The following is a 25421-nucleotide window of genomic DNA, read 5'->3' on the forward strand; positions in this document are numbered from 1 at the left end:
GAAAACGAAACCTCAGCGTATAGGGGCCCTCTACACAGCCTCGGTCAACAGGCTATCAATCCAAAATTATGTTCACGCAATCATGTAGAACAGAGTCTTCTCATATATTTCAAAACACAGTTACAGCAATAAGACTAGTGTCATGGCACAACGAACTTTGAACAACAAAATTACATTCAAAAAGACTAACTCTATGCGTATAGAAACACGTTATTTATAACAAAGTTTACATAACTATTTTCTTGTAAAACTACGTGAACAGTAGACACGTAAAAGACAACGTCCATGGATTTAGCATAATGTTTGCCGAGACTATTAAATCTATCAATTGTGGCTGTTGGATTCGCATCGTGGGGCAGTCTATAGGTGGCAACATGACCCCATAGATTTAGGAATGGCCATGCATCCTTCAGAATCCTTCACGTGTTTGAAAACAGAGTCCGGCTGCCGTAGGAATCTTACGTTGGACCACCGTTGACCACAGCTTCCCTTGATGAATCCGGCTGAACCAATAGGACCTGATCCATGTCCAGGTCATTTCTAACTTGCCCATGTCGCTTGTTTTGCCTGATGACACCTGCAACCTATAGTTTAACAAAAACAACTGTGGAAAGTTGAATCAGCTACTGAAAGTGACTGGATTCCGCAGCTAATGAGCAAAATCTAGTTCAAACAGCAAACACAAAAACATAGTTAGAAAACCACTTAAATGCTCTTTTAGAATCAATATGCAATGATTTCTAACAGCTTATGGAGTACTGGTGAGGGAAAAAGTCTAGGGAAATGTGTAGGAGAGGTGTAATTTCAAAGCTCAACACAAGAATGTGATTAAACCATGCTGCAATTTGGCCTAGACCAAATACTTTATTTTTCCATGCATATTTTCCCTGGCTTGGTTTAATATTTATAAGATACCAAAGTGAGACCAGATCTTCTATCCTTTTCCAAAATGGGTCTCTTATTATACTCCCACCTTTCTTTTCACTTTGATTGATGGTGGTGTTGAAGTTGACCACATAATACTTCTCTACCAATAATCAATATCGCTTAAGGTGGAAAGAGACTCTCAACACTATTTTTCCCCGTAAATCAAAGGTATATAGACATTCACAATGTTGAAATCGTACCAAATTGTAGATGGGCGAGGTTTTTAAGAAGCCGATGTCGAAAATGATAACTAAAATTTAGACAAAAAGAGAGTTATTATAGATTGTGCAAATGTCTCCAGAGGCACCTCTCACACTTACTACTTTTCCTTCATTATAATTTTTTATTTTTATTGCAAATACCTATGGACTCCTTATCCATTAGCTTTGTTTCCTAGAGCAGGAAAACCACAAGCTTATTAATTTTAATTAGATCCTTCATTGATTTTTCCTTGCTCCTATTGCCTATGCTCCTACTATTATAGGAAATAATATTAATCATTTACTTGCTAGCTTGTTGGACCCACCATTGGTAGGTGGGATCCCGTTTGATTCCCTGTACTTATAATTCCCGTTCCATACAAATGATTAAGAGTGCTTTGCTTACCTAGTTCCTTATCTTTGTCTACTCACTCTTCTTACTTTTCTTGGGAGGGTTTTCACCCTTTTAGTTTGTGAGATTTTCCTATGACCATTTTCCTCTTTCATTTCCCTCATTTCAATATATTCTTTCGAATATCGATAGGCTTGATGTTGGGGAGTAGTTCCAAAGGAGTAAAGATCCTATTATGGAGAGTGTGCTAGCTCTTCCTCATCCTAAAAAAATGATACTATTGCTTATTGGAAAGGGGTTCAATTCACGATTTTCTTTTATAATTGTCTCTTCAAAAATATTTCATTAATGAAAGAGGGAGAAGCTAACATTTGAATGCTGGGGACATTTCCCCTTGAGATGGAAATCCATGCATGTTTTTTTTATGATTAGAGTCCTTACCTTAAGGTTCCATTTGTTGGGTTGTTGTTATTGCTTTAGGTTGGATCTATAGATGGATTGGTCTCTCGTGGTCGACCTAAATATTTTCCATATATAGAAGATTTGAAGGTACTACTAATAGGGTCCTTTGTTTCAATTGAGAGGAAGAATTAGCTTGACGATTATTAGCCTTTTTATTATTAATTCGCTTCCATTTGTTGGAATTGAAACTAGGTTCGGTCTTCATAATTGTCATTGTATCATTGTGTATCTCATGTAAAAACAAATGAAGAAATCATTATTATTATTATTTTGATTTCCAAGCATGTTCTTCATGCTTTGTTTTGGTCAAAAGAAAATGTAAAAGGGAATGTTCTTCATGACCCTTGTAAAAGAAGAAAAGTTGTATTTTTAAAGTGCCATTAGTCTCTCCAATTTGTCAAGTTGGCCCTCCTAACCATCAAGTTGGCTATGCTTTGAGAGGCACCTTTTCAGACAGGGAAACAAGTATATATTGGAACATATCTTCCATAATTTGGAAACCAATTTAGTAGCATTTGAGGAGATACAAGTTCGAGCATGTTTCGAGGCTAATTTCTCTATGGAATCTAAGCAAAGTTATGAGGCTAAACATCTCTACTTCGCGAAGGTTTGAGACTGTGACTAGTGAAAATGTGAGGCACAAACTCTCTATAATGCCAGCTACATATCTCTGTGATGTGAACTATACATCTTATGTGATGCAAGCTACATGAATACACATATCTCTGTGATGTGAGCTACATGAAGACACATGTTTCTATGATGTGAATCTCCGTGATGCGAGCTACATGAATACGCATATATCTAAAATACATGCTACCAATCTCTATGATGCAAGCTACAATCTCTGTGTAAAATTGTACTGCATGAAGGTCATCATTTTGTGTTATATGAGCTACCCATCTCTATGAAGCAAGGCATCAAAAGGACATGAAAGGAGCAGATTGGTTAACTATCATGTGGACAAAACATGGAAAAGTTTGGAGGGATGACTTAACACTTGGAGCACTGGTTAGTTTGACTTGGATTTCTCATGTTGACAAAAGATCTATAAGGAAATGATTGATGGGTTTTCCCTTTGTGGGTTTTGCCCTGGCCTCTGGCCTAACTTTTGGTGTCTATTGTCTTTTTGAGCACTATGATCTCTATAATTAAATGTGTTATTGCTTGATGACATAATAGAAGAAAGAAAAATGCTAAATAAAACATATGTAAATATTCACAAGTAATTATCATGTCTAGAAATTCTCTCTTGCATTAGAATTTCAACACCATTGGTCATCCTTTTCTTGGGTTTCTTGTTTTTCTAAGGTGTTCTTGGTGCATTTTTCACAAAATGACCATATTCATGACATGACCTACATTTAAGCTGAATTTGATCATAATCCATTAATTGAATGTGCCTCTAGCTATCTAATGTGAGTTGGATTGCCTCAGGAAAACCCTTCTCTAAATCTACCTCTAAACAATCATGTGCATAGAAAGCATCTGTTTCTTAGGCTTAACACAATCAATGTATTTACCAAGGGTGTTTCCTGTAGATCTCAAGATGGTCTCATTTTGATATTGATGTGAGAGATGCATAAGGTGCATCCAAGCTAGGTTATTAATGAAATACCATTTTCAAGATTGTAACCAGACATTCACATGTTAAGATGGATTCCATTGGTGCCATAAAAGTAAGGTCCCATATGGATCAAGATAAGATCCATATCCTCTTTTATCTCAAAAAGAAGGCTTGAACCCTTGAACACAAAAGGAAATGGGTTAACTAGCCCTTGATCAAGACTTGCTAGGTCTTTTTGAATCTAGATTTCCATGGCCCTAAAAGAGGGCCATAATTATTTAAACTAATAGACTAATCCTTGTTCAACCAATTTCATAGCCATATGACAAAAAGTGGGAGGTAGCTAAACCTTTGGAATCTCCTGAAGCTTTTTAACAAAGCAAGAGGGTGGCATCTTTGAAGATTTTCCTAGAGAAATAATCAATGAACATAATGCTTCAATGGAAGAGATTGGAGGTGGAGTGATGCCACCTCCAATGGCTACAAACTTGGTTGAAATCAGATCACTTAGGAAGATAGGGTTTCGCCAAAGCTCCTAATGCTTCTTCCTTTACACTTAACATATTTTACTTAATGTTTATTAGTCAATTTCTTTTTAAAGGTTGTTTGCATATTATTGGTTTTTTTTTTTTTTTCATAATTGTAAGATTACAAGGATTATGTAAACACTTTCAATAATATAAATTAGCGATAAATATAAATATTGATAAACAAACTAAAAACTATGCAAAATTTAAATAACATATAGACATTGTTGTTAAGCTTTTTATGATATGCAACAATAATAATAACCCATCGTAAAATTGAAATCCTCATTTAGGAGTCCTTTATGAACGATACCAAAAATGGTTTTGTGCAATTTTCTAGGAACACAACTTTCATATACATGTTATTTTGTCTTGCACTTTATGGGTCCAAGTAAGATCACAAAACATAATTTTAGGAATATTCATGTGGAATGAATAGACACACTAATCAAGGCTTACACTAATTGACACTTACATTAGTTCTTAAAGGGACCAAATTTAACCAAAGGTAAAGTATGGTAATAAGAAGTAAATTCCGTTAAAATGGCTTCATCACTAACTATATATAAATTTCAAGAGTTCACATTAACTAAGTCAAGCATTGAACTTTCTAGTAATGTCACATAACACATCCACGGCAAGAATGCAAATTGCATTGACATTCTCATTGGAATGATATACAAAAATGAAAGAAAATGCATGTGTCTCACTACAAAAAGTAGAAGAAACATGCCTATGTTCTATGCCACTTAAAAAACTATAACCTTGACCCCCTCTATCTTTTTATATTCTTACAATGGGGCAAGTTTATAGCTTCTTGTATGCTATAGACACTTTTTTTTCCAAGGAAAACTTAGCAAAGAGGCCCTAGGCACTTCTCCACATTTCATAGACAATACACAATATGCTTGACTTGGTAGGGACATTAAGTAAGGCACACAACAAAGGTAACCAACCCAAGGGATTGACCCCAAGGCCTCTTGCATGAAACTCAAATCACTCAACCACTTGAGCTAACAAACTAGGCTAAATATTCATATGCATTCATGGTAGTTGTAGGGGATTTTGTGTTTCATTTTTCTTCTTCTTTCAATGGATCATTTTTGAGGAATGATGAATAATAAACATATTCACATTGCAACCAATCGACACCAACCCTTTGTAGTTGCCCCCATCGACATGTTATGAATATGCTTCTACATAGAAAATGTTTGATTCATATTTATCATCAAATGAAGTTCGTCTAAAGACAAATGTACAGATTCTTTAATCTTATCGAGCTTTCTAACTAATTAAATTGAGGCATATAATTATTTTTCAAAAATATTTATTTTAAAAATAACATAAAATAATATCCATAAACAATATATTGTATGGAATTTGGACACAAACCTACTTTATATATGTATATGTGTATGTATGTTGTTTATATATAGGCGTAGTCTAAGTTATAAACAAAATGACATTTTTATCGGAATCTGGTGATTATACATTTCGAGTAGGATTGTGATTTTTTGTTATTTAAAATGCATAAATGGATTCAACATCTTGAAAAACCTTTTGCAACACTCAAATTCAAGTATTTAAAAATCAATCAAATTCTATAGACTAAACAACTTAAATCAAGTTATTAAAAATTTATGTCAGATGTTGGTTAAATTTAACAAAAAAATGTCTTGAAAATTGCCATTTTATCTATTCGTTAGACTACGCGTGTGTGCCCACACACACACATACACATATATATATTTAACCATGATGAATTGATAACTTGTTGGAGTAATCTAAGCAAGGTTCAAGATCAAACCTTTTCACTGCCATTATAACACTAAGAGTATATCTAATAATAATCTAATTTTAAGGTCATGGCCAAGACAAAAATCAATTTGGTGTATGTGATCTCTGGTTTGTAATATAAGGGACTCACCTTTATGCAACTGTCTAACTGCTAAAGTCTTGACCCGTCATAGTAACGCTAGAAGGATAGGCGTCCCGTTGGAGTCTGGGATCTCGACTCCAGTTCCAGTGGTCTCCGAACGTCTCAGTCCTAGGTTGAACTATTAGTTCATGATGCATGTGGCTTGCGGGCTATCACATATATCTAGGGAGGTTGCTAGTTCCCTATCAAAATTTATCGTTGAAAATATAAGTGACCCACCTTTATGCAACCATGTAACTACTAAAATCTATAAAAATATACATACTCTACCAACCTCTAAATTTAAACTTAAAATCTCTCGACATAAAACACATATTCTCGACCATTAAATTTAGTAAATAGAAAGAAATTATTTTAACATCCACGAGGCTAAAGATAGCCTATGGGACAGATTGTTTCTTCATTTGCTTGATGTATTCAACCTTTTTCTATGAAGCTTCACAATAAATGCTCCCAGCTTCTCGACAAACCCTTCACTAAATAGATTATCCCAAGAGCTAGCTGCCAGCATATCTGCATAACTTTCCCTGTTGCCTTTAAAGGCCCCACATTCTAAAATGAAATGCTTTTCTGTTTCCACTTTTCTAGAAGAACAAAAAAAGGCCACACTTCTTTTGGCCTTTTCCAGTGCCATGTTTCAAAACAGAGTTGATGAGAATTAGTCCTTAACTGAGCAATACGAATTTTGGCTCTCCAAGAGATATTGACCTCTATGTATGCTTTTGGTTGATGACTATGAATGAGATTAAACACTTCAATATAATACTTTTTCTTTCTTCCTAGCTCTTTATCCCAAGTGCATTTGTGGAACTTATCCATAACAAAAACTTTTATCTTTTCGGTGTTTATAAAACCCTATTCAAGCACATACCCGATTTACTAAACCATTTGTTATTTTACTTGCATATCTTTAAGATTAAACCATATCTTTAAATTTTTATAATTCTATGTAATGTTTGAAATTTCTATTTACTTCTCTTCATTGGCTCCTTTTCAATACCACTTAGCATAATTTTTGTTTTTTTTTCATTGGCATTTGGTGAATGCCACGTGGCACTATTTTTTTAGCTTTTCGTCATTGACATTTTTGTGAATGCACGGTGGTCCTTCATATGTCGTCCTCCCCTATTCCAAGGATATGCTAATGTATCTCTACAGCTAAGTTTGGGAACTCGCAAATAGAAAGGACAATTTCAAGATGGGTATTGACTGCGGGATTGAAAAGGTGGCTCACCTAGGCATAGAGCCTTGGATCAGTGAGAAACGTCTTATACTCAAAACGCATGTGGCCCTGTCAGCAAGCATCCGTGCAAAAACTGAACTGCATAGATTCCCTCGTTCGTTATCCATTGTCCCTATCATCTATCTACATATAGCTAGTTATTCTTGAAAATGAAAAAGATGGCGATGAATTTTGTGACGAAACGCAGCTTATTATCTCCTGCCGTTCGCCTCCCAGTACCAGCAGCACAAACGAGCATGGCTCTGCTCTGCAATCGTCAGCTTCATCTGCACCCTCTTCAGGTAACCTTCTCATGTTATTGTTTATTTTTTTCTACCTTTCAGAAGCCATATGTAATTTATCGGTTTCGCAATTTGATTGTCATTTCTGTTTCACATTGGAATTAAAGAAATTAAACTCCGGCTTTACACCCTTTTGGAACGCCTTTGCCAAACGGAACTAAGCAAAACAGAACATTTTATGAGTTGGGTGCCATTTGAGCTGCTAGATATGACAAACAAATTACAGAGCTTCGTGCACGAGCCTGTTAATAATTTCTTTCGCTTTAATGTTTTTCATGATCCAATTTGGATAACAATATGTATAGGGTTGCAAAAACAGAAAGGCAACATCACGAGGTCATAAAGAAACACAAATAACTGCCCTCTCAAGACTCAGACAGCCAAAAACTGATCAAAAAAATCTTTGAATGTGCAACAAATCCATCATGATCTAGTAGTAATGACAAAATCATGGGCACAATTCTGGCTAACATAAACCCATGAGATTCACTTAATTTCTGCCGCAAGGGTTGCGCTGGCAATAAGCATAATCATCATTAAATTCAGCACAAACTGCCACAACTGCAGGGTCCGGCTCATCATCTTTAGGTTTGGGCCAATCGTTCATCTGTGGAGGTTCGTTCAAAACTAGCGGTCCGCATTCATTGGTCTCCTCCGCGGGTGGTTTGGCCACCTCTAAAATGGCCAACGGGAAACATGGCACTTAATCATCATTGACAGTCAAGCAGTGCCATAAAACTGACCAGGCCATCTCTGTCTCTGCTCCTCCTGCTCACCCACTTGCCCGCCTGCACTATGGTGGGGCTTGCATTGGCTTGAACCCTGACAGGATATCTAGGAGGGTACCTTCGACCGGGATCTGGAATAATCGAGCAGGATATGCCTCATAATGTAGGGCCCTGTAGGGATTTCTTCAAGCATAAGGTTAATTAAAAAGTTGTGCTTAATCGCGCATACTGAAAGAGTTCTTATCTTTTATTTTAGTGACAATCTTATCTGATGGTTACTATTCAGAGATAAAATGTTTTTGTTGGTCAAAATGATACATGCATGCATTGTGGCCACAGTGTATCGGTGATCTGCCAGGTTAATTAAGATTAGGCGATTTTGGCAGAATAACAGACTTACGAACAAAAAAGTCCTCAAGCTAAAACACAATCAATTCATTTATCTATAAAAACTTAGAAGACCTGGAACAAAATATGCTCAAGAAAAATTGAGAGAAGTCTTTCATAGATTTCCTCTCTTGATTCAATGCCTCCCTTACATTCACCGTACTTGTCTGGAAGAATTCATTTCAGTTCCTTAGAGAATTTTCTTACTTTTTTTCTAGTGTTTCAAACTTTTTATTAATATATCACAAACTGTACATGACATTTAATACAAAAGTGGGCTGCATAGGCAGGCCATCACAAACACTCTCTAGAGGAAAATAATACCTTAATAACTATTTATCTGCCAACATTAAAATATCAATTAACAAAGCACCTGCCAACAGTGGCTTGTCTGGTTGGTGGATGTGGGTAGCTAATATGGTCCCTACTAGGGCTAAAGTCCTATCAATGACATTCTCATGCTTGTGCTTCTGCTTGTGGATGTACGCCAATGCACACAACAGTAGTTGGGGCCAGGTGCAAGTCCTATGTCACTTTGTTGGAACAGATACCCCCCACTTACAGCTTCAAGGGCTTCTAATCAAAAGGTCATTGAATTGGTGTGAGTTTTTTCTCTATCATGCCAAATATGGGCTTGCTAGCATTATTGTGACAAGATGAAGCTAGTTTAAGTAAACCTAAATCACCACATATTGCAATACCAGAAAGAGCATATGTACCAATATTTAATACTGCCATCCTGACGGGTGCACCAATAAATACTGAAATGTACTCAATCAAAAGCACTATTAAGCTATCATCTTGTCATCATTTTGTGGCTCTTGCCAACTTTATCGGCACCTCAGGCTCAGGCACATTAACCTTCGACCCATCATTTTCTTGCTTCAAAGGTGGGAATTTCCTTACTAAAAGATCAAGCATTTCTTTAATTATCTCTAATACAGGGAAGGCTATTTCTATCAGTTATTATTGCCTCTTAAACGTTAATGACTCTCCTTTTCTGTAATCTCTAGCCAGTTAAATTATTTCTATGTTTGGGGGTCTATCTCACAGGCATGCTCTGCACCATCTACAAAATTGTTTTGTCTTTCCTTTCTCCATTACCATTATTCTGAGGAGTATAAGAGTAAGTTTATTATCTGTGGATGCCGTGGAATTTACAGTACTTCTAAAACTGTTTGGATTTGTACTCGCTTCCCTTGTCTATTGCCAGTTCTAAAAACTTTGATCTGGTTGCCACTTTGCCTTTCAGCCATACTTGAATTCTTTGAATGTTTGAAGAGTCTTTGATTTGATCTTGAGAAAGTATACACACTTTTCTAGAAAAAATATCAGTTAATATCATTAAATACTTTGCAGATCCCCATAATTGTTGGAATTACGGGTATAATATTCACATCGGTTAATAAACCCCTTGAGATCAAACCCATCTATCTCAACACCTCTTAAATCTGAGTCTGACCTGGGCAAAGGGAATCTCAAAATCCTTCAAAATGAAAAGACTCATTGTAGAAATTTCTGCAAAATGGCTTATAATGCAAAACAAAATTTTCACGTCTTTGACTAGAGGATTCCTGGATCTTAACCCTGTGAATTTCAGCTTAGGTGTGTTATGAAATAGAGTATAAAAAAGCAGTGAAAAGATACAATATTTCACTCTCTAACAGCGCAATCTTCTAGACAATCCAAGGAGAAAAATACTGAATTGTCTAGATAAATTTTCCGCTCTTAAGGGCAGCATATCACACATTGTTAAATTTGGACAACTAGGTCCAAACTCCATGTTCTGATGCTCAGATTAAGAGGCTAATATTTTTGTTGGATTCCCCTTTCTGAGAGGTGTAAAATCCATATAAAAATAGTCTTAATCTGATGAGCAGAACTTATATTTTGAATTTATTATTCTTAATAAATTATATGTGCAAGGTCAGCCAGTTTTGTAATGTAGGCTCACATGCCCAACAGATGTGTCACACACCCTCATTGATGGATATATATACAGGAAAAGTTGGAGAGAATTTGAACATAACTTACATCTTCCTCTCTCATCCTAAAAAGTACGAGCTACCTGGAGGACGAATTTCAGCCACACGTGGGAAGGACGAAGAGGATTTTTTCTGCTGCTAGGGTTTCTGCTGCTAGGGTTTCGGAGAAGTTTGACCAGCGTTGACTTTGGTCAACGCTTGGTCCAAACAAGCTGAAAACTTGTGGGAGGTTCGATTTTTGAAGGCCGTACTACCTGGCACAAAAATCGAGGTCAAAGGGTTGACCGTTTTGCTGCTGCGTTGACTTTTAGCTTGCTGCCCCTGCGTTGACTTTTCAGGACAGCGTTGACTTTGTAGAACTGACTTGGGTTGACTCATCTACTGGTTGGAGGGTTGTTGTGACACATGCTGGGCTGGCTGACCAAAGGAGACTTTGCTGGTTGAAGCATCCTGTTGACCGCCGAAACGAACACATACATTTTTCTTGTTTCTGATTTGTCTTCTGTAAGATCTGCTTATATGTTCTATCTGCATTTTGCTTATCTACTTGTATGATTGCTGTGAGAAAAGTGAAATTGCTCTTAGCATAGAACATCTACAAAACTTTACATGGCATCAGAGCTGAGGTGAAGACAAACTCTATCTATAGCAATCATCATCGAAGGAAATGGATTCCTCTAAGCTTGAATTCAGGGAGAATGACAAGCTGACTGGAAGTGATGACTTCCATGCCTGGAAGATGTTATTAGATCTCAAATTAGAAGATCATGATCTCCTAGATCATGTGACAGGGAAGATTCAAGAACCTCCATCAAATGCCTCTGCTGCTGTTAAACACAAGTATAAGAAGGGAGAAATCAGAGCAAAGCTGCTGATCAGGGAATCCATAAATAAGAGTCTGGTTGCCTACATATCTGAACTAGGCACATCCAAGGAGATGTATGACAAACTGATACTTATGTTCCGAGTAAACAATGTGAACCAAGTGCTATTCCTCAAGAACAAGTTGAAGAATATGAAGAAGGGCCGAGACGAGTCTATTCAAACTTTCTTTATGAAGTTGACCGAAACCAGGAACAATCTGCTAGCTATTGGGGAGACAATAGCTGATCGCGAGATGGTTCTCACCGCACTTGGAGGACTTCCATATGAATGGCAAGTATTCACAACTACCATTCTCAACAATAATACCATCCCTAACTTTGATGAGCTTCTGTCTAGATGTATGCAAGAAGAAACAAGGATGAAGGAATTTGATAATGAAAGAAATGCTGCCTATGTTGCTCATTCCCGAAAGAAGAACTCTGGTGGTTCCAAGGACAAAGGAAGGACTAAGACTCAAAAGAAGAAGGGTAAATGTTTCACCTGCCATAGGACTGGACACTATGCTAGAGAATGCCCCTTCCAGAAGAATTCTCCCGATAGTGACGACAACAACAACAACCGAAGGAATGGGAATCGAAGAAATGACAAATCCAAAGGAAAAAGGAAGGCTCACTTTGAAGGAAACAATCCACCTTCTAAAAGGACCAGAAATACCAGGTATGAGGAGTCTAATGTTGTTGATAAAAGAAATGAGTATATTCTAATATCTGCTCTCTCAGCTGCATCTCCGCCCGACACTATGGATGTCTGGCTAATCGATAGTGGTGCCTCAAGACACATCACCGGATTCAAGGAAGCACTTTCTGACATGGTTGAAAGGGATACTGATCTAGAAATTATCCTTGGGGATAATGCCACTTATCCTGTGAAAGGGACCGGGACTGTGACCCTCCACTTGTCTCAAGGACAAGTCCTCCATCTACAAGATGTACTCTATGTACCCAAATTGAAGAAGAACCTTGTGTCTGTATCTGCCATGGAAGACAAAGGATTCAATGTAACTTTCTCTGATGGAAAGGTACTCATGTGGAAGAAGAGCTTCAAGGAAGCTATCTCAATTGGTTTTAGGGTCGGTACACTCTACCAGGTTGGAGGGAGTCCGTTGGGAGCTATGACTTGTGATACTATCCGTCAAACCGAACTATGGCACCGAAGATTTGGACACTTTCATTACAAGGCTCTTCCCGAAGCAAGGAAGGTGGTGACAGGGATGCCTGATTTTGGAAATAATCATAAAGGTGTATGTAAGGGCTGTGCTGAAGGAAAACATACAAGGGGACCTTTCCCCTCAAGTGTCACAAAGACATCTGAGATATTGCAACTGGTCCATTCTGATCTTTCTGGTATGTTGCCTGTAACATCCCTGGGGGGATGTTCTTACTATATGACATTTACTGATGACTTCTCTCGCAAAACCTGGATATACTTCTTGAAGAAGAAGGATGAGGCTTTCATGTGGTTCCGTACCTTCAAAGCCTTGGTGGAAAATATGATCGGAAAGAAGATCAAGATTTTGAGGACTGACAATGGCACTGAATATGAGTCAAATGAGTTCAAAGACTTTTGCAGAGAAGCTGGCATTAAGAGGGAGACTACCACTGCATATACTCCTGAGCAGAATGGTGTTGCTGAACGCAAGAATAGGACTATTGTGGAAGCTGCCCGTGCCATGCTATGTGACCAAGGTCTTCCAAAGTTTCTGTGGGGAGAAGCTGCAAATACTGCTGTGTATATTCAAAACCGATGCCCTCATTCTGCTTTGGACTCCAAAACTCCCGAAGAGGTTTTCTCTGGTAAGAAACCTGATGTCTCACATTTTAGAATTTTTGGATGTCCTGTCTATTTTCATGTGCCGAAAGAAAAGAGAAGTAAGCTGGATGCTACTGGGAAGAAAGGAATGTTTGTGGGCTACAGTGAGACTTCTAAGGCATATAGAGTCTATGTACCTGGTCAAAGGGAAGTAGAGATAAGCCATGATGTCACTTTTGACGAAGATGCTTCCCTGAAGAAAGCAGTAGATCTTCCTAGATCTGAAGAAAACCATGAAGAAAGACCTGGAAATCTGGAAGAACCCCAGGATGAGACTATGCCTGATGTTGAAGGGCCAATGGACCCTATTGATCCTTCCCCTTCTCTAGGAAAGAGGCCATCATGGCTCAGGGACACCCTCGAAGATGCTGAGGGTCATGCTGCCCCAAGGGGAACATTCCGAGAAAGCAAGAAGCCGTGTAGATACCAAGGGTATCTAGCTGCCATGAGTACTATTATACAATCTGAACCTGGATCTTTTGAGGAAGCCATCAAGCATCAAGTCTGGAAGGATGCTATGCATGAAGAATATGAGGCTATTATGAAGAATGATGTCTGGGATGTGGTCCCGAGACCGAAGGACAAATCTGTTGTCACCGCTAAATGGCTCTACAAGATTAAACATGGATCTGATGGGAGTGCTGAAAAGTTTAAGGCAAGATTTGTTGCCCGTGGCTTCTCTCAAAAGGAAGGAATTGACTATGACGATATATTTGCACCTGTGGCTCGATATACCACCATCCGATCCATCATAGCCCTTGCTGCTACGCAAGGATGGAGTCTTCATCAGATGGATGTCAAGACCGCTTTTCTGCATGGTGCAATAAAGGAAGAGGTGTATGTAGAACAACCTCTGGGATTTGAAGTTCAAGATCGAGACACTTATGTCTGCAGGTTGAAGAAAGCCCTCTATGGGTTAAAGCAAGCACCCAGAGCTTGGTATGAGAGGATGGATAGTTACTTGATGAAGCTGGGCTTCACTCGAAGCAATGCTGATCCAAACCTTTACTTTAAGGTTGTGGAAGGAAAGCCTCTCATTCTAGTGCTGTATGTGGACGACCTCTTCCTGACAGGTGATGACCCTCTCATTCATCAATGTAAGAGGGAGCTTGCTGCTGAGTTCGAGATGAAAGACCTAGGACTGATGCACTATTTCCTAGGCCTGGAGGTCTGGCAGAGACCTGGAGAGATTTTCCTTTCTCAAGGAAAGTATATTGTGAAGCTTCTGGAAAGATTTGGGATGGTGGACTGTAAGTCCGTGTCGACACCAATGGAACTCAACTTTAAGAAGTTGAGTGGCAGCGCTGCAGGGCCTATCTTGGCCAATCCTACTGAGTATCGTCAACTCATAGGAGCTTTGATGTTCTTAGTGAACACCCGTCCGGACATATGTTTTGCAGTGAATACTTTGAGTCAACAGATGGTTGAGCCTCATCATTTTCACTGGGTTGGTGCCAAGAATCTTTTGAGATATCTTCGGGGCACGATAAACCATGGGCTGAGATACACTGCCGGGAGTGTGATACTCCGGGGATATACTGATGCCGATTGGGCTGGCAGTGTGGTGGATCGTAAGAGCACATCTGGATGCTGTTTCAATCTTGGTTCTGCTTCGATCTCATGGATGAGCAGGAAGCAGAAGTCGGTGGCTTTGAGCACCGCGGAGGCCGAATACATTGCTGCTAGTATGGCCTGTTGTGAAGCAGTTTGGTTGAGGAAGCTCTTTAGTGAGCTGTTCCAACATGTGCTAGATACCACTATAATACTCTGTGATAATCAGAGTGGGATTCGTATGACTGAGAATCCTGTGTTCCACGACCGATCCAAGCATATTGATATCAAGTACCACTTTATCCGGGATATGGTACAGCGAGGCGCCGTAAGGCTCGATCATATAGGAACTGATGAGCAGGTCGCGGATATTCTCACTAAGCCCCTGGGGAAGGTCAAGTTCCTAACCTTCCGTGAGAGTCTTGGTGTCGTGGAAAGACCCTATGATGTGGGTCCTGTTGGACAATGAGCTCTGGGAGCTCTGGGGGTCTTTGGGGATAGCTTCTCGGAGCTATAAGCACTCATAATGCTTCTGCCCCACCCTTGTGATTATTGAGCTGGTTCGCCACTCATTTAATCTGTGCCCCGTATGCATCCTACCCATTGAGTTCAGGGCTCATGGGAAGTACCTCTCATTTGGCCAATGAGGTGTGGAAAAGCTAGAGACTATTAGCAAAGACTGATGGACGCATCAGAGATTGCCGTACTCTCTATCTAGGATGGCATGGTCCAACCACTTGATCTGGGATCAAGATTTGTGAGGTCTGGGACCTCTGGACTGATTATGTTAGTCGGGGAATGATGTCTTTGTGACTGATCCACTTCTGTTCTGAAATAAAGAAGCCAGCAAAGCAAGTTTCGGCGGGATGACTCACGATGTTAATTGCACTAATAGATGGAGTTCTCCCTAGTTGAGAGGGAGTGTTAAATTTGGACAACTAGGTCCAAACTCCATGTTCTGATGCTCAGATTAAGAGGCTAATATTTTTGTTGGATTCCTCTTTCTGAGAGGTGTAAAATCCATATAAAAATAGTCTTAATCCGATGAGCAGAACTTATATTTTGAATTTATTATTCTTAATAAATTATATGTGCAAGGTCAGCCAGTTTTGTAATGTAGGCTCACATGCCCAACAGATGTGTCACACACCCTCATTGATGGATATATATACAGGAAAAGTTGGAGAGAATTTGAACATAACTTACATCTTCCTCTCTCATCCTAAAAAGTACGAGCTACCTGGAGGACGAATTTCAGCCACACGTGGGAAGGACGAAGAGGATTTTTTCTGCTGCTAGGGTTTCTGCTGCTAGGGTTTCGGAGAAGTTTGACCAGCGTTGACTTTGGTCAACGCTTGGTCCAAACAAGCTGAAAACTTGTGGGAGGTTCGATTTTTGAAGGCCGTACTACCTGGCACAAAAATCGAGGTCAAAGGGTTGACCGTTTTGCTGCTGCGTTGACTTTTAGCTTGCTGCCCCTGCGTTGACTTTTCAGGACAACGTTGACTTTTGTAGAACTGACTTGGGTTGACTCATCTACTGGTTGGAGGGTTGTTGTGACACATGCTGGGCTGGCTGACCAAAGGAGACTTTGCTGGTTGAAGCATCCTGTTGACCGCCGAAACGAACACATACATTTTTCTTGTTTCTGATTTGTCTTCTGTAAGATCTGCTTATATGTTCTATCTGCATTTTGCTTATCTACTTGTATGATTGCTGTGAGAAAAGTGAAATTGCTCTTAGCATAGAACATCTACAAAACTTTACACACATAAACCAGATCTAAAAATTCACTTACAATAGATATAATGGCAGAAGAATAGCCCTTAGGTTCTTCAATGATGAGGTCAAATCACTCTACAAATTGTCCATTTACTTATATCAAATAATCAAGGCATATATAGCTGTAAATAACAATACCTGAAGAACATATATGGCTGAAAACCAAATATGAAAATTGCACAAGTTTTGGACATTTGAGCACTTCATTAATTTATTAATATGATTAAGATGAAGTTAATGTAGATACCATAGCCTCCTCTCAAGGCTAGTACAAACCATTAGCTCTCCAAAACCCTAGCTAGGTAAAAATGATTAAGATGAAGTTAATGTAGATCCCATAGCCTCCTCTCAAGGTTAGTACAAACCATTAGCTCTCCAAAACCCTAGCTAGGTAAAAATGAAAACCCCTAGATCAACCAAGGAGCTCCAACATACTACAATCACTTAAACAAGTCTTGCAAGGCAAGATGTCCTTTTCTCTTCTTCTTCACCAAAGGTAAATCCCTATTCCTAAACTTCCAAGGGATAAACCCTAACCCTAGACTAAAAGATGCTCCAAGATGCTCCAAGAAGACGACGAAACCTTAGTGACTCCAAGGGAGAGAGATCAAGTACAAAGGAAGCCCAAGAGAGAAAGAGAAGACGAGTGGGCACTCCTCAAGATCACATCTCTATATAATGAGTGAATGATATGAATGCAAAGGACTTTCACCTTCATATATATATATATATATATGCGGGATGTAAGGGAGGCCAACAAGACAATGTTGGCCTAAGCCCTTACAAGCAACCTACAATGAGCTCACGTAGGTCCACGCAAGTGAAGCGATTGCTCCAAGGGTACTCATGTCATGCTCTAAGGTGATGTCTTACATAATTTGAGCTCTAAGTTGGTGTAGTTACTCGATTTGTGTCCACACCTCACCATCCCAAGCCCACATGGATTTTGTTGCTCCTCCTAAGCCATATAGTCCAATAGTTGAACTGCCCCTAAAAGAACAGTATGGCATCCCATGTTTCCTTAGCCAATTCCAAGCCTCCATCTAGGAATCCAAACTACACCATGCCATATTGGACTGACTGGACGCCTTCCTTCAAGATGCACATAGCGCAACACTTCTGATCCATAGATGGTGGGCCTATGGCCTATCTATCTATCTATCTCACTAAAAAGTAGGAAATTACATCAACGTTTATCAAAAGTCATACTAGTGTCTCGTAGGGGAGGTCGGACCACAACCAAAACTGCACCCTTTGAAGGGATACTAGAGATAACTGAAAACTAAAAAGACTAAACACCAAACAAACCTATGCTGAGACATTGGCCTATCTAGCCAAATAGATAATCCACAACAAAATGAAAACCATAAACTTGATCCATAACATAGTCAGGCGAGCGGTTCAGACTGTAAGCCGACAACTGGAATTGGGTCAACTAGATCTGCAGAGGAACTAGCAACTGCTAGAGTGATCTTGAGGTGCTGTTCAACCTTGGCTAGTCTACGATCTATTTGTTCCAACCTGTAGTCGTAATGTTTCATATGGCCATGCATATGATCTAGGGTGTGTAGCAGGTCCCTTCTAGATTTCTGGTTGTCCAATAACATGTGTTCCAAGAGAATTTCATTTGCCAGTACAAATCTACTGTCTGCAGATACTGCTTGGCTTTGCGACGAGTATTTCCCGTATCCCGGATCCATGTTGTCCACTCTGCCAACACTGCAAAGTCTGAAAGGGACGTTCTTGTTAAAAATATAAGGGTACCAAGGAGGTGTTTCCTAGTGCATTAGCCTTTTTGCCTAGAAAGACACTTTAATTACCTTTTTGGCATGTGACTTTATGGGTTATATTAAAGTCATGAGGAAAAAGTCACTTTATGTGGTACATGTACTAGGTACTTTATATTAGTGTCACTTTATGTCTTAAAGTGACTTTATGAAAAAAAGTACTAAAGTACTTTCTAATATTAAAGTCACTTTATATTTTTAAAGTAGACTTTATGTGGAGAAAAAGTATAAGGTACAAAACTAAAGTTATAAAGTGACTCCTCATTAAAAGGGAGTCAAGTGAGGGAATTATATCCACCATTGATCTCATGGATTTAGACCCAATCTCAGCCCTTGATCAATAAGGTTAGGGCTCTCCTATTTAATGAGAAACAAAAAGGGTGAAAAGGCAGGAGATCTCTCATTATTCTTCATGTGCATTTGGAGAGGAGGAGAGAAAAGCTAAAGGTGGAGAATAGCTAAGGGAGAAGGGTTTCTACAGCTGAGAACACCATTGCTACAGCAGGATCGAGTTCCCTAGTGGCTAAGTTCAAGCTCAAGGAAGGCAGAACAAAATTCTAGGAGATAGCCAGAGCTATTCTGCACAAATTTGAAGGATAAAACAAAGGTTTGGTTGAAGAAATTTCGTGGCAGAGGTTGAGAGAAATGTTGCACACATTTCCAGGTAGCTAGTCTTACTTCTGTACACAGCTCAGGGTACCTGTAGCAACCAGTGCAAATCTCGGGATTATATTTGCTGACAGCAAGCATAAAAATCAATGAAATGATTGCAGACTTGTCAGTGCGAATTTTTTTAGGAGGTCTGTGCATTAAATAACTGGTTGATTGTCCCGAGTTTCAAGGTAGTCTGAGAAATTTTATTGGCACAGATTTTCAGGAAACAATGGATTGTTCAGTGCCTCGATTTCAGAGAAATTCTAGCTCTACAGTGACCCAGAATTCAGTCAGCAGAGTACAGTGGAGGCTCACTAATTGAAGAGAGAAAGCAAACTGACTGTGATACTCTTTCCAATGGAGATAAAGTGCAATTTTATCGTATTTATTGCTGTAAATATTTTCTTGAGAAGAAGCTAATAATATAATCCTCCTTAAACTGGTTTTCCCCTTGTGGGTTTTTCTAGGGTCATATTAAACCAAAAGTCACTGTGTAAATTCTATGTGTTCTTGTCATTGTTTACTTATCAGCTGAAACGATAATGAAAAATGTAGAGTAGCTTGTGTATGTTTCAAATTAATTTGAATTAAGTTTTATATCAGCTAACAGTTTGGGGTTGAGGGCATTAAACTTTATGCTAAAACCTTGAATTTGGGAGGGCTATAGAACTCAAAATTTCTACATGGTATCAAAGCCTATGAGACTACAATGACACCTTCAGCTGACAAGAAAACCACCAACAAGCACTTCTTCTACTAAAACTGTGAACAATGAACCTAAACTACCTTCAGACACCTAGAGTTTGGTTGTTGAAAGGAAGGCAGATTTGGGGATTTTCAGATCTGAGATTTTGTGTTGGCTGTGAGGGTCATGGCGATTGGTTTGAGGATGGAGGACAGATTGAGTGGGGATGATAACTTTGGCCCTTAGAAGGAGAGAATCCTGCGCAACCTTCCACTGATCCTGTTCAGTTGGTTGACTTTAACAAGCGGAATGTGAAGGCAAGGAGATTCATTCTTGATGCCATCAAAGACCACCTATTCCCTCATGTGATAGGAATGAAATTTACCTACGAGATGTGGGATTACCTAGTCACACTATACCAGAGTTCCAATGAGAATAGGAAGATGGTGTTGATGAGGAAGCTAAGAAGCACCAAAATGACCAAGACTGACAATGAGGCCTCATACCTCACCAAGATCAAACAGGTGAGAGATGAGTTTGCTGCGGTGGGAGAGGTTATCCCGAGGACCAGGTGGTCAGGATGACACTAGATGGTTTCACCAAGCAGTGGGATGGATTCATTGTGGCCAAAGAGCATTTTCCAGACTATAGAAGGATGTGGATTGATTTCATCCAGGAGGAGTGCCAAGAGTAGAAGTCAGCGTGGTGGACCAGATGAGGAGGAGAGTGTTGCCCTCACAGTGAAGGGCAAGAAGGCCAAAAGGGGTCTTTTAGTGGAGCCAAGGAGCAGAAGGGGAAGTAGAAGGCCAAGGAGAAGGACATGAGCAAAGTGAAATGCTTTGCTTGTGCAAAGTCGGGTCACTATGCTTTTCAGTGTCCCAACAAGAAGAACAAGAAGAAGGGCATAACAACTTTGGCAAAGGTGGATGAGTTCGCCTCCAGATTTGACACGGAGTTTGCCTTAGTGGCGAGCCTAACCACTAGTGTCATGTCTTCCGATGTGTGGTTTGTAGATAGTGGAGCTTCCCGCCATATGAATGGAGTGAGAGAGCACTTCACGAGTCTCATAGACGATGATATTGACTTGGAGGTTGTGCTTGGAGATAACTCCAAGGTTAGAGCAGTTGGAGTGGGGACAATATCCTTTCAGAGGGATTTATCACTTCCTTTGAAAGTGACAAATGTTCATTATGTTCTAGGGCTGAAGAAATTGATTTTAGTGTCTAGTATTAAGGATAGGGGGTATGTAGTGGTGTTCCAAGGAGAACCTGGACAGGTGCTTATATATCCCAGGGGATCCAATATCGAGCCTGCTAGAGTGATTGGAGTCTGCAGTGGGAATGTGAAGGCAAGGAGAGTCATTCTTGATGCCATCAAAGACCACCTATTCCCTCATGTGATAGGAATGAAATTTACCTACGAGATGTGGGATTACCTAGTCACACTTCACCAAAGTTCCAACGAGAATAGGAAGATGGTGTTGAGGCGGAAGCTAAGAAGCACCAAGATGACCAAGATTGACACTAAGGCCTCATACCTCACCAAGATCAAACAGGTGAGGGATGAGTTTGCTGCGGTGGGAGAGGTTATCTCGAGGACCAGTTGGTTAGGGTGGCACTAGAGGGTTTCGCCGAGCGGAATGTGAAGGCACTAGATGGTTTCAACAAGCGAAATGTGAAGGCACTAGATGGTTTCAATAAGCGGAATGTGAAGGCAAGGAGAGTCATTCTTGATGCCATCAAAGGCCACCTATTCCCTCATGTGATAGGAATGAAATTTACCTACGAGATATGGGATTACCTAGTCACACTACACCAGAGTTCCAATGAGAACAGGGAGATGGTGTTGAGGCGGAAGCTAAGAAGCACAAAATGACCAAGACTGACATTGAGGCCTCATACCTCACCAAGATCAAACAGGTGAGAGATGAGTTTGCTGCGGTGGGAGAGGTTATCCCGAGGACCAGTTGTTCAGGATGGCACTAGATGGTTTCACCAAGCAGTGGGATGGATTCATTGTGGCCAAAGAGCATTTTCTAGACTAGAGCAGCATGTGGGTTGATTTCATCCAGGAGGAGACCAGGAGGAGTGCCAAGAGTAGAAGTCAGCGTGGTGGGCCAGATGAGGAGGAGAGTGTTGCCCTCATAGTGAAGGGCAAGAAGAAGGCCAAAAGGGGTCTTTTAGTGGAGCCAAGCAGCAGAAGGGGAAGCAGAAGGCCAAGGAGAAGGACATGAGCAAAGTGAAATGCTTTTCTTGTGGGAAGTTGGGTCACTATGTTGTTCAGTGTCCCAACAAGAAGAACAAGAAGGGCATAACAACTTTGGCAAAGGTGGATGAGTTTGCCTCCAGATTTGACACAGAGTTTGCCTTAGTGGTGAGCCTTGCCACTAGTGTCACGTCTTCCGGTGTGTGGTTTGTAGATAGTGGAGCTTCCTGCCATATGACTAGAGTGAGAGAGCACTTCACGAGTCTCACAAAGGATGATATTGACTTGGAGGTTGTGCTTGGAGATAACTCCAAGGTTAGAGCAGTAGGAGTGGGGACAATATCCTTTCAGAGGGAGTCATCACCTCCTTTGAAAGTGACAAATGTTCTTTATGTTCTAGGGCTGAAGAACTTGATTTCAGTCTCTAGTATTAGGGACAGGGGGTATGTAGTGGTGTTCCAAGGAGAACCTGGACAAGTGCTTATATATCCCAAGGGATCCAATATCGAGTCTGCTAGAGTGATTGGAGTCTGCAGTGGGAGACTTTACAGGTTTATGTTTCAGCCTACTAGAGCCTTAGTGGCGCAGACCAACAATAGTGAGTTGTGCAAGATATGGCACAGGAGGATGGCCCACTTGCACCATGGAGCATTCAGGATGCTGAGGGAGATGGTTACAGGTTTACTTGAGTTCAACACTGAGCATCATGATGTGTGTAGGGGGTGTGCTTTGGGAAAGTACACCAAGACACCTTTCCCAAGCAGTGACAATAGAGTAGTAGGTATCTTAGACTTGGTACACTCTGATGTGTGTGGTCCTATGTCTCATGTATCATTGAGCGGACACGAGTACTATGTGACCTTCATTGATGACTACTCCAGGAAGACCTGTATTTTCTTTCTGAAGACCAAGGATCAGGTCTTCAAGAGGTTCCAAGAGTTTAAGGCTCTTGTGGAGAACCAAACGGGGAAGAAGATCAAGGTGTTGAGATCAAACAATGGGGGTGAGTATACCTCCAAGGAGATGAAGGAGTTCTGTAGGAGTGTTGGCATTAGGAGGGAGTACATAGTGCCTTATAACCCCTAGTAGAATGGGGTGGCAGAGAGGAAGAATAGGGCCATAGTGGGTGCAACTAGAGCTATGTTGCATGATCAGAGACTACCTTTATTTTTATGGGCCGAGGCGTGTAACACTGTAGTGTATCTATGGAACAAGAGCTTGAACAAAGTATTGTGGAGTAAGACTCCTAAGGAGGCTTTTTCTAGGAAGAAGCCTGAGAATGGGCACATTAGGATTTTTGGGTGCCTTACATATTCACACGTCCTTAAGGAGAAGAGGATGAAGCTGGAACCCATTGTGGTGAAGGGTATCTTTGTGGGTTACAATGAGACCAACAAGGCCTACTGTATATACGTTCCTACACTGAGGAAAGTTGTCTAGAGGCGGGTTGTGAGATTTGAGGAGGGGGCCTTGAGGAGGTCTCAGGAGGTTGTTTGGGTAGAGCAATGGACTCCTCAGCAGGGAGCCATACCACAAGTATCAGGATCTTCAGGTGGTACACTAGGGTCAAGAGGATCACCTACTTTTGGGGTGACAGGCTCACAGAGTCTAGTATCACTAGGCACATGATCTTAGAGTACATGTTTACCGCAAACCACAAGAGGGGCTTCCTCATTAGGAAGAGTGGAGAAATTTCACATACCAGTTGAGGGGGCTACTGCACCGAAGAGGAAGCCAAAATGGCTTCATGAGATACTGAAGGAAGCACATGATGCAGTGGGCAAATCCAAGTGGTAAGTGAGGGAGAGTGGACCACCAGAGAGGTTGGGTGGCTATTTGGGAGATGTTGTGGACACTGAGCTAGGTATCTACGAGGAGGCTGCTAGTCAGCGTATCTGGAGGGATGCCATGGTGGAGTATGCCTCCATCATGAAGAATGATGTGTGGGAGATAGTGTTGAGACCTAAGGGGAAGTCAATAGTGACTTCCAGGTGGCTCTACAAAATCAAACATGTTGCAAATGGCAGCTTGGAGAAGTTCAATGTTGGTTTTGTGGCGTAGGGTTTCTCACATGTAGAGGGAGTTGATTAAGAGAAGACCTTCGCACCAGTTTTTCGTTATACCTCTATTAGAGCCGTGATCTCCATAACAGTTGAGATGGATTGGAGGATTCACTAGATGGATGTGAAGATTGCCTTTCTCAATGGGGTCATACAAGAGGAGGTGTACATTGTGCAGCCACAGGGCTTTGAGGTGCATGGGAGAGAGTCTCATGTGTGTAGGCTTAAGAAAGCCGTATATGGACTAAAGCAAGCACTGAGAGCATGGTACAAGAGGATAGACGCCTACTTGCAGCAGATGGTTTTCCAAAAAAGTGATGCAGATTCGAACCTATACTTTATCATGGTCGGTGACTATCCACTCATTTTGGTTCCATATATGGGTGACTTGTTAATTATAGGTGAGGATAGACTCATCCAACATTGCAAGTGGGACCTTGCTTCAAAGTTTGATATGACAGATCTGGGATTGATGCATTACTTTTTTGGGGTGGCAGGAGGATGGGCATATCTTCATGGGCCAGGGCAGGTATGTAGGGGACATACTAATGAGATTTCGTATGGAGGGTTGCAGGCCTATGGCTACTCCTATGATCACCAATTGGAAGAAGCTGCATGCTTCAGATTCGGAGTTGGTGAACCCCACCTTGTATCATTAGTTGATTGTAACCCTCAATCTGGCAGTAATACCTCTCTTCGGAAATAGGTATTCGGAAAGCCTGCTCCACGAAATCCCTCTCCAACACAATCTGAAGCCCAACGACAACCCTGTTGGCCTCTGCGTCAGCCTACTGAGGCTCTGCGCAGCCTCTCTGGCTCTCTGCGTCACTCCTGTAGCCTCTGCGTGGATGAAGCAGGCCCCTTCTGGCACTGTGCAGCCTCTGCTGCCTCTGCGTGGCTTCCTCTAGCTCTGCGTCCGCCTCTCTCTGCTTCTGCATTGGTCTCTCGGCATTGTCCCTGCCTCTTTGCCTCGTACTCACTGCCCCTCGCTGTAATTGATCGCTGATTCTATCTCTCTTAGCAAACCCCGCTCTAGAGAATAGAATGACTGATCACTTTGGTGTGTTGTCCGAGTGACCCTCAAGCCTCCTCTTATACTTTTCTCGTTGACAAATCAATGGCCGAGTTTAAGTCCCTAATCGACGGCTAAGATCAGATCTGGCTTGATCCATGTCTTTTGGACCATTCTAACACAATTTTATATTAATTCACATTAATATTTTAATTTCCTTAAGTTTAGACTTATGGACTTCATTAAAAATATTAATTATTTTAATATCTCCCTAACTGTTTAGAATCTGCCCAAACCCTTTCTGGGTACTGGAGATCTCATGTGCCCTAACCTCTCCACCAAATTTCGTGGCTAGAGCACATCCGATGCTACCCCAAATCAACACTCCCTCTT

General features: G+C 40.6%; 1 protein-coding gene across 3 annotated transcripts in view; it reads left to right on the forward strand.

The window, feature by feature from the left end:
- Positions 1-7243: 7243 nt before the first annotated feature.
- Positions 7244-25421, forward strand: part of LOC149246640 (pterin-4-alpha-carbinolamine dehydratase 2, mitochondrial-like) — a 158883-nt gene continuing 140705 nt past the window's right edge. The window contains exon 1 of one of the 3 annotated variants that reach the window (XM_089457988.1): positions 7244-7498. In XM_089457988.1, the coding sequence (XP_089314114.1) occupies positions 7367-7498 (132 nt within the window). In that variant the 5' untranslated portion in view covers positions 7244-7366. The remainder of the gene's footprint in view (positions 7499-25421) is intronic. The other 2 variants (XM_089457987.1, XM_089457986.1) reach the window with 2 other exon arrangements.

The sequence above is a fragment of the Pinus tabuliformis genome, chromosome 7 (assembly GCF_031772625.1).
Source record: "Pinus tabuliformis cultivar Carrire ecotype Pingquan chromosome 7, CPIR1, whole genome shotgun sequence".
NCBI lineage: Eukaryota > Viridiplantae > Streptophyta > Pinopsida > Pinales > Pinaceae > Pinus > Pinus tabuliformis.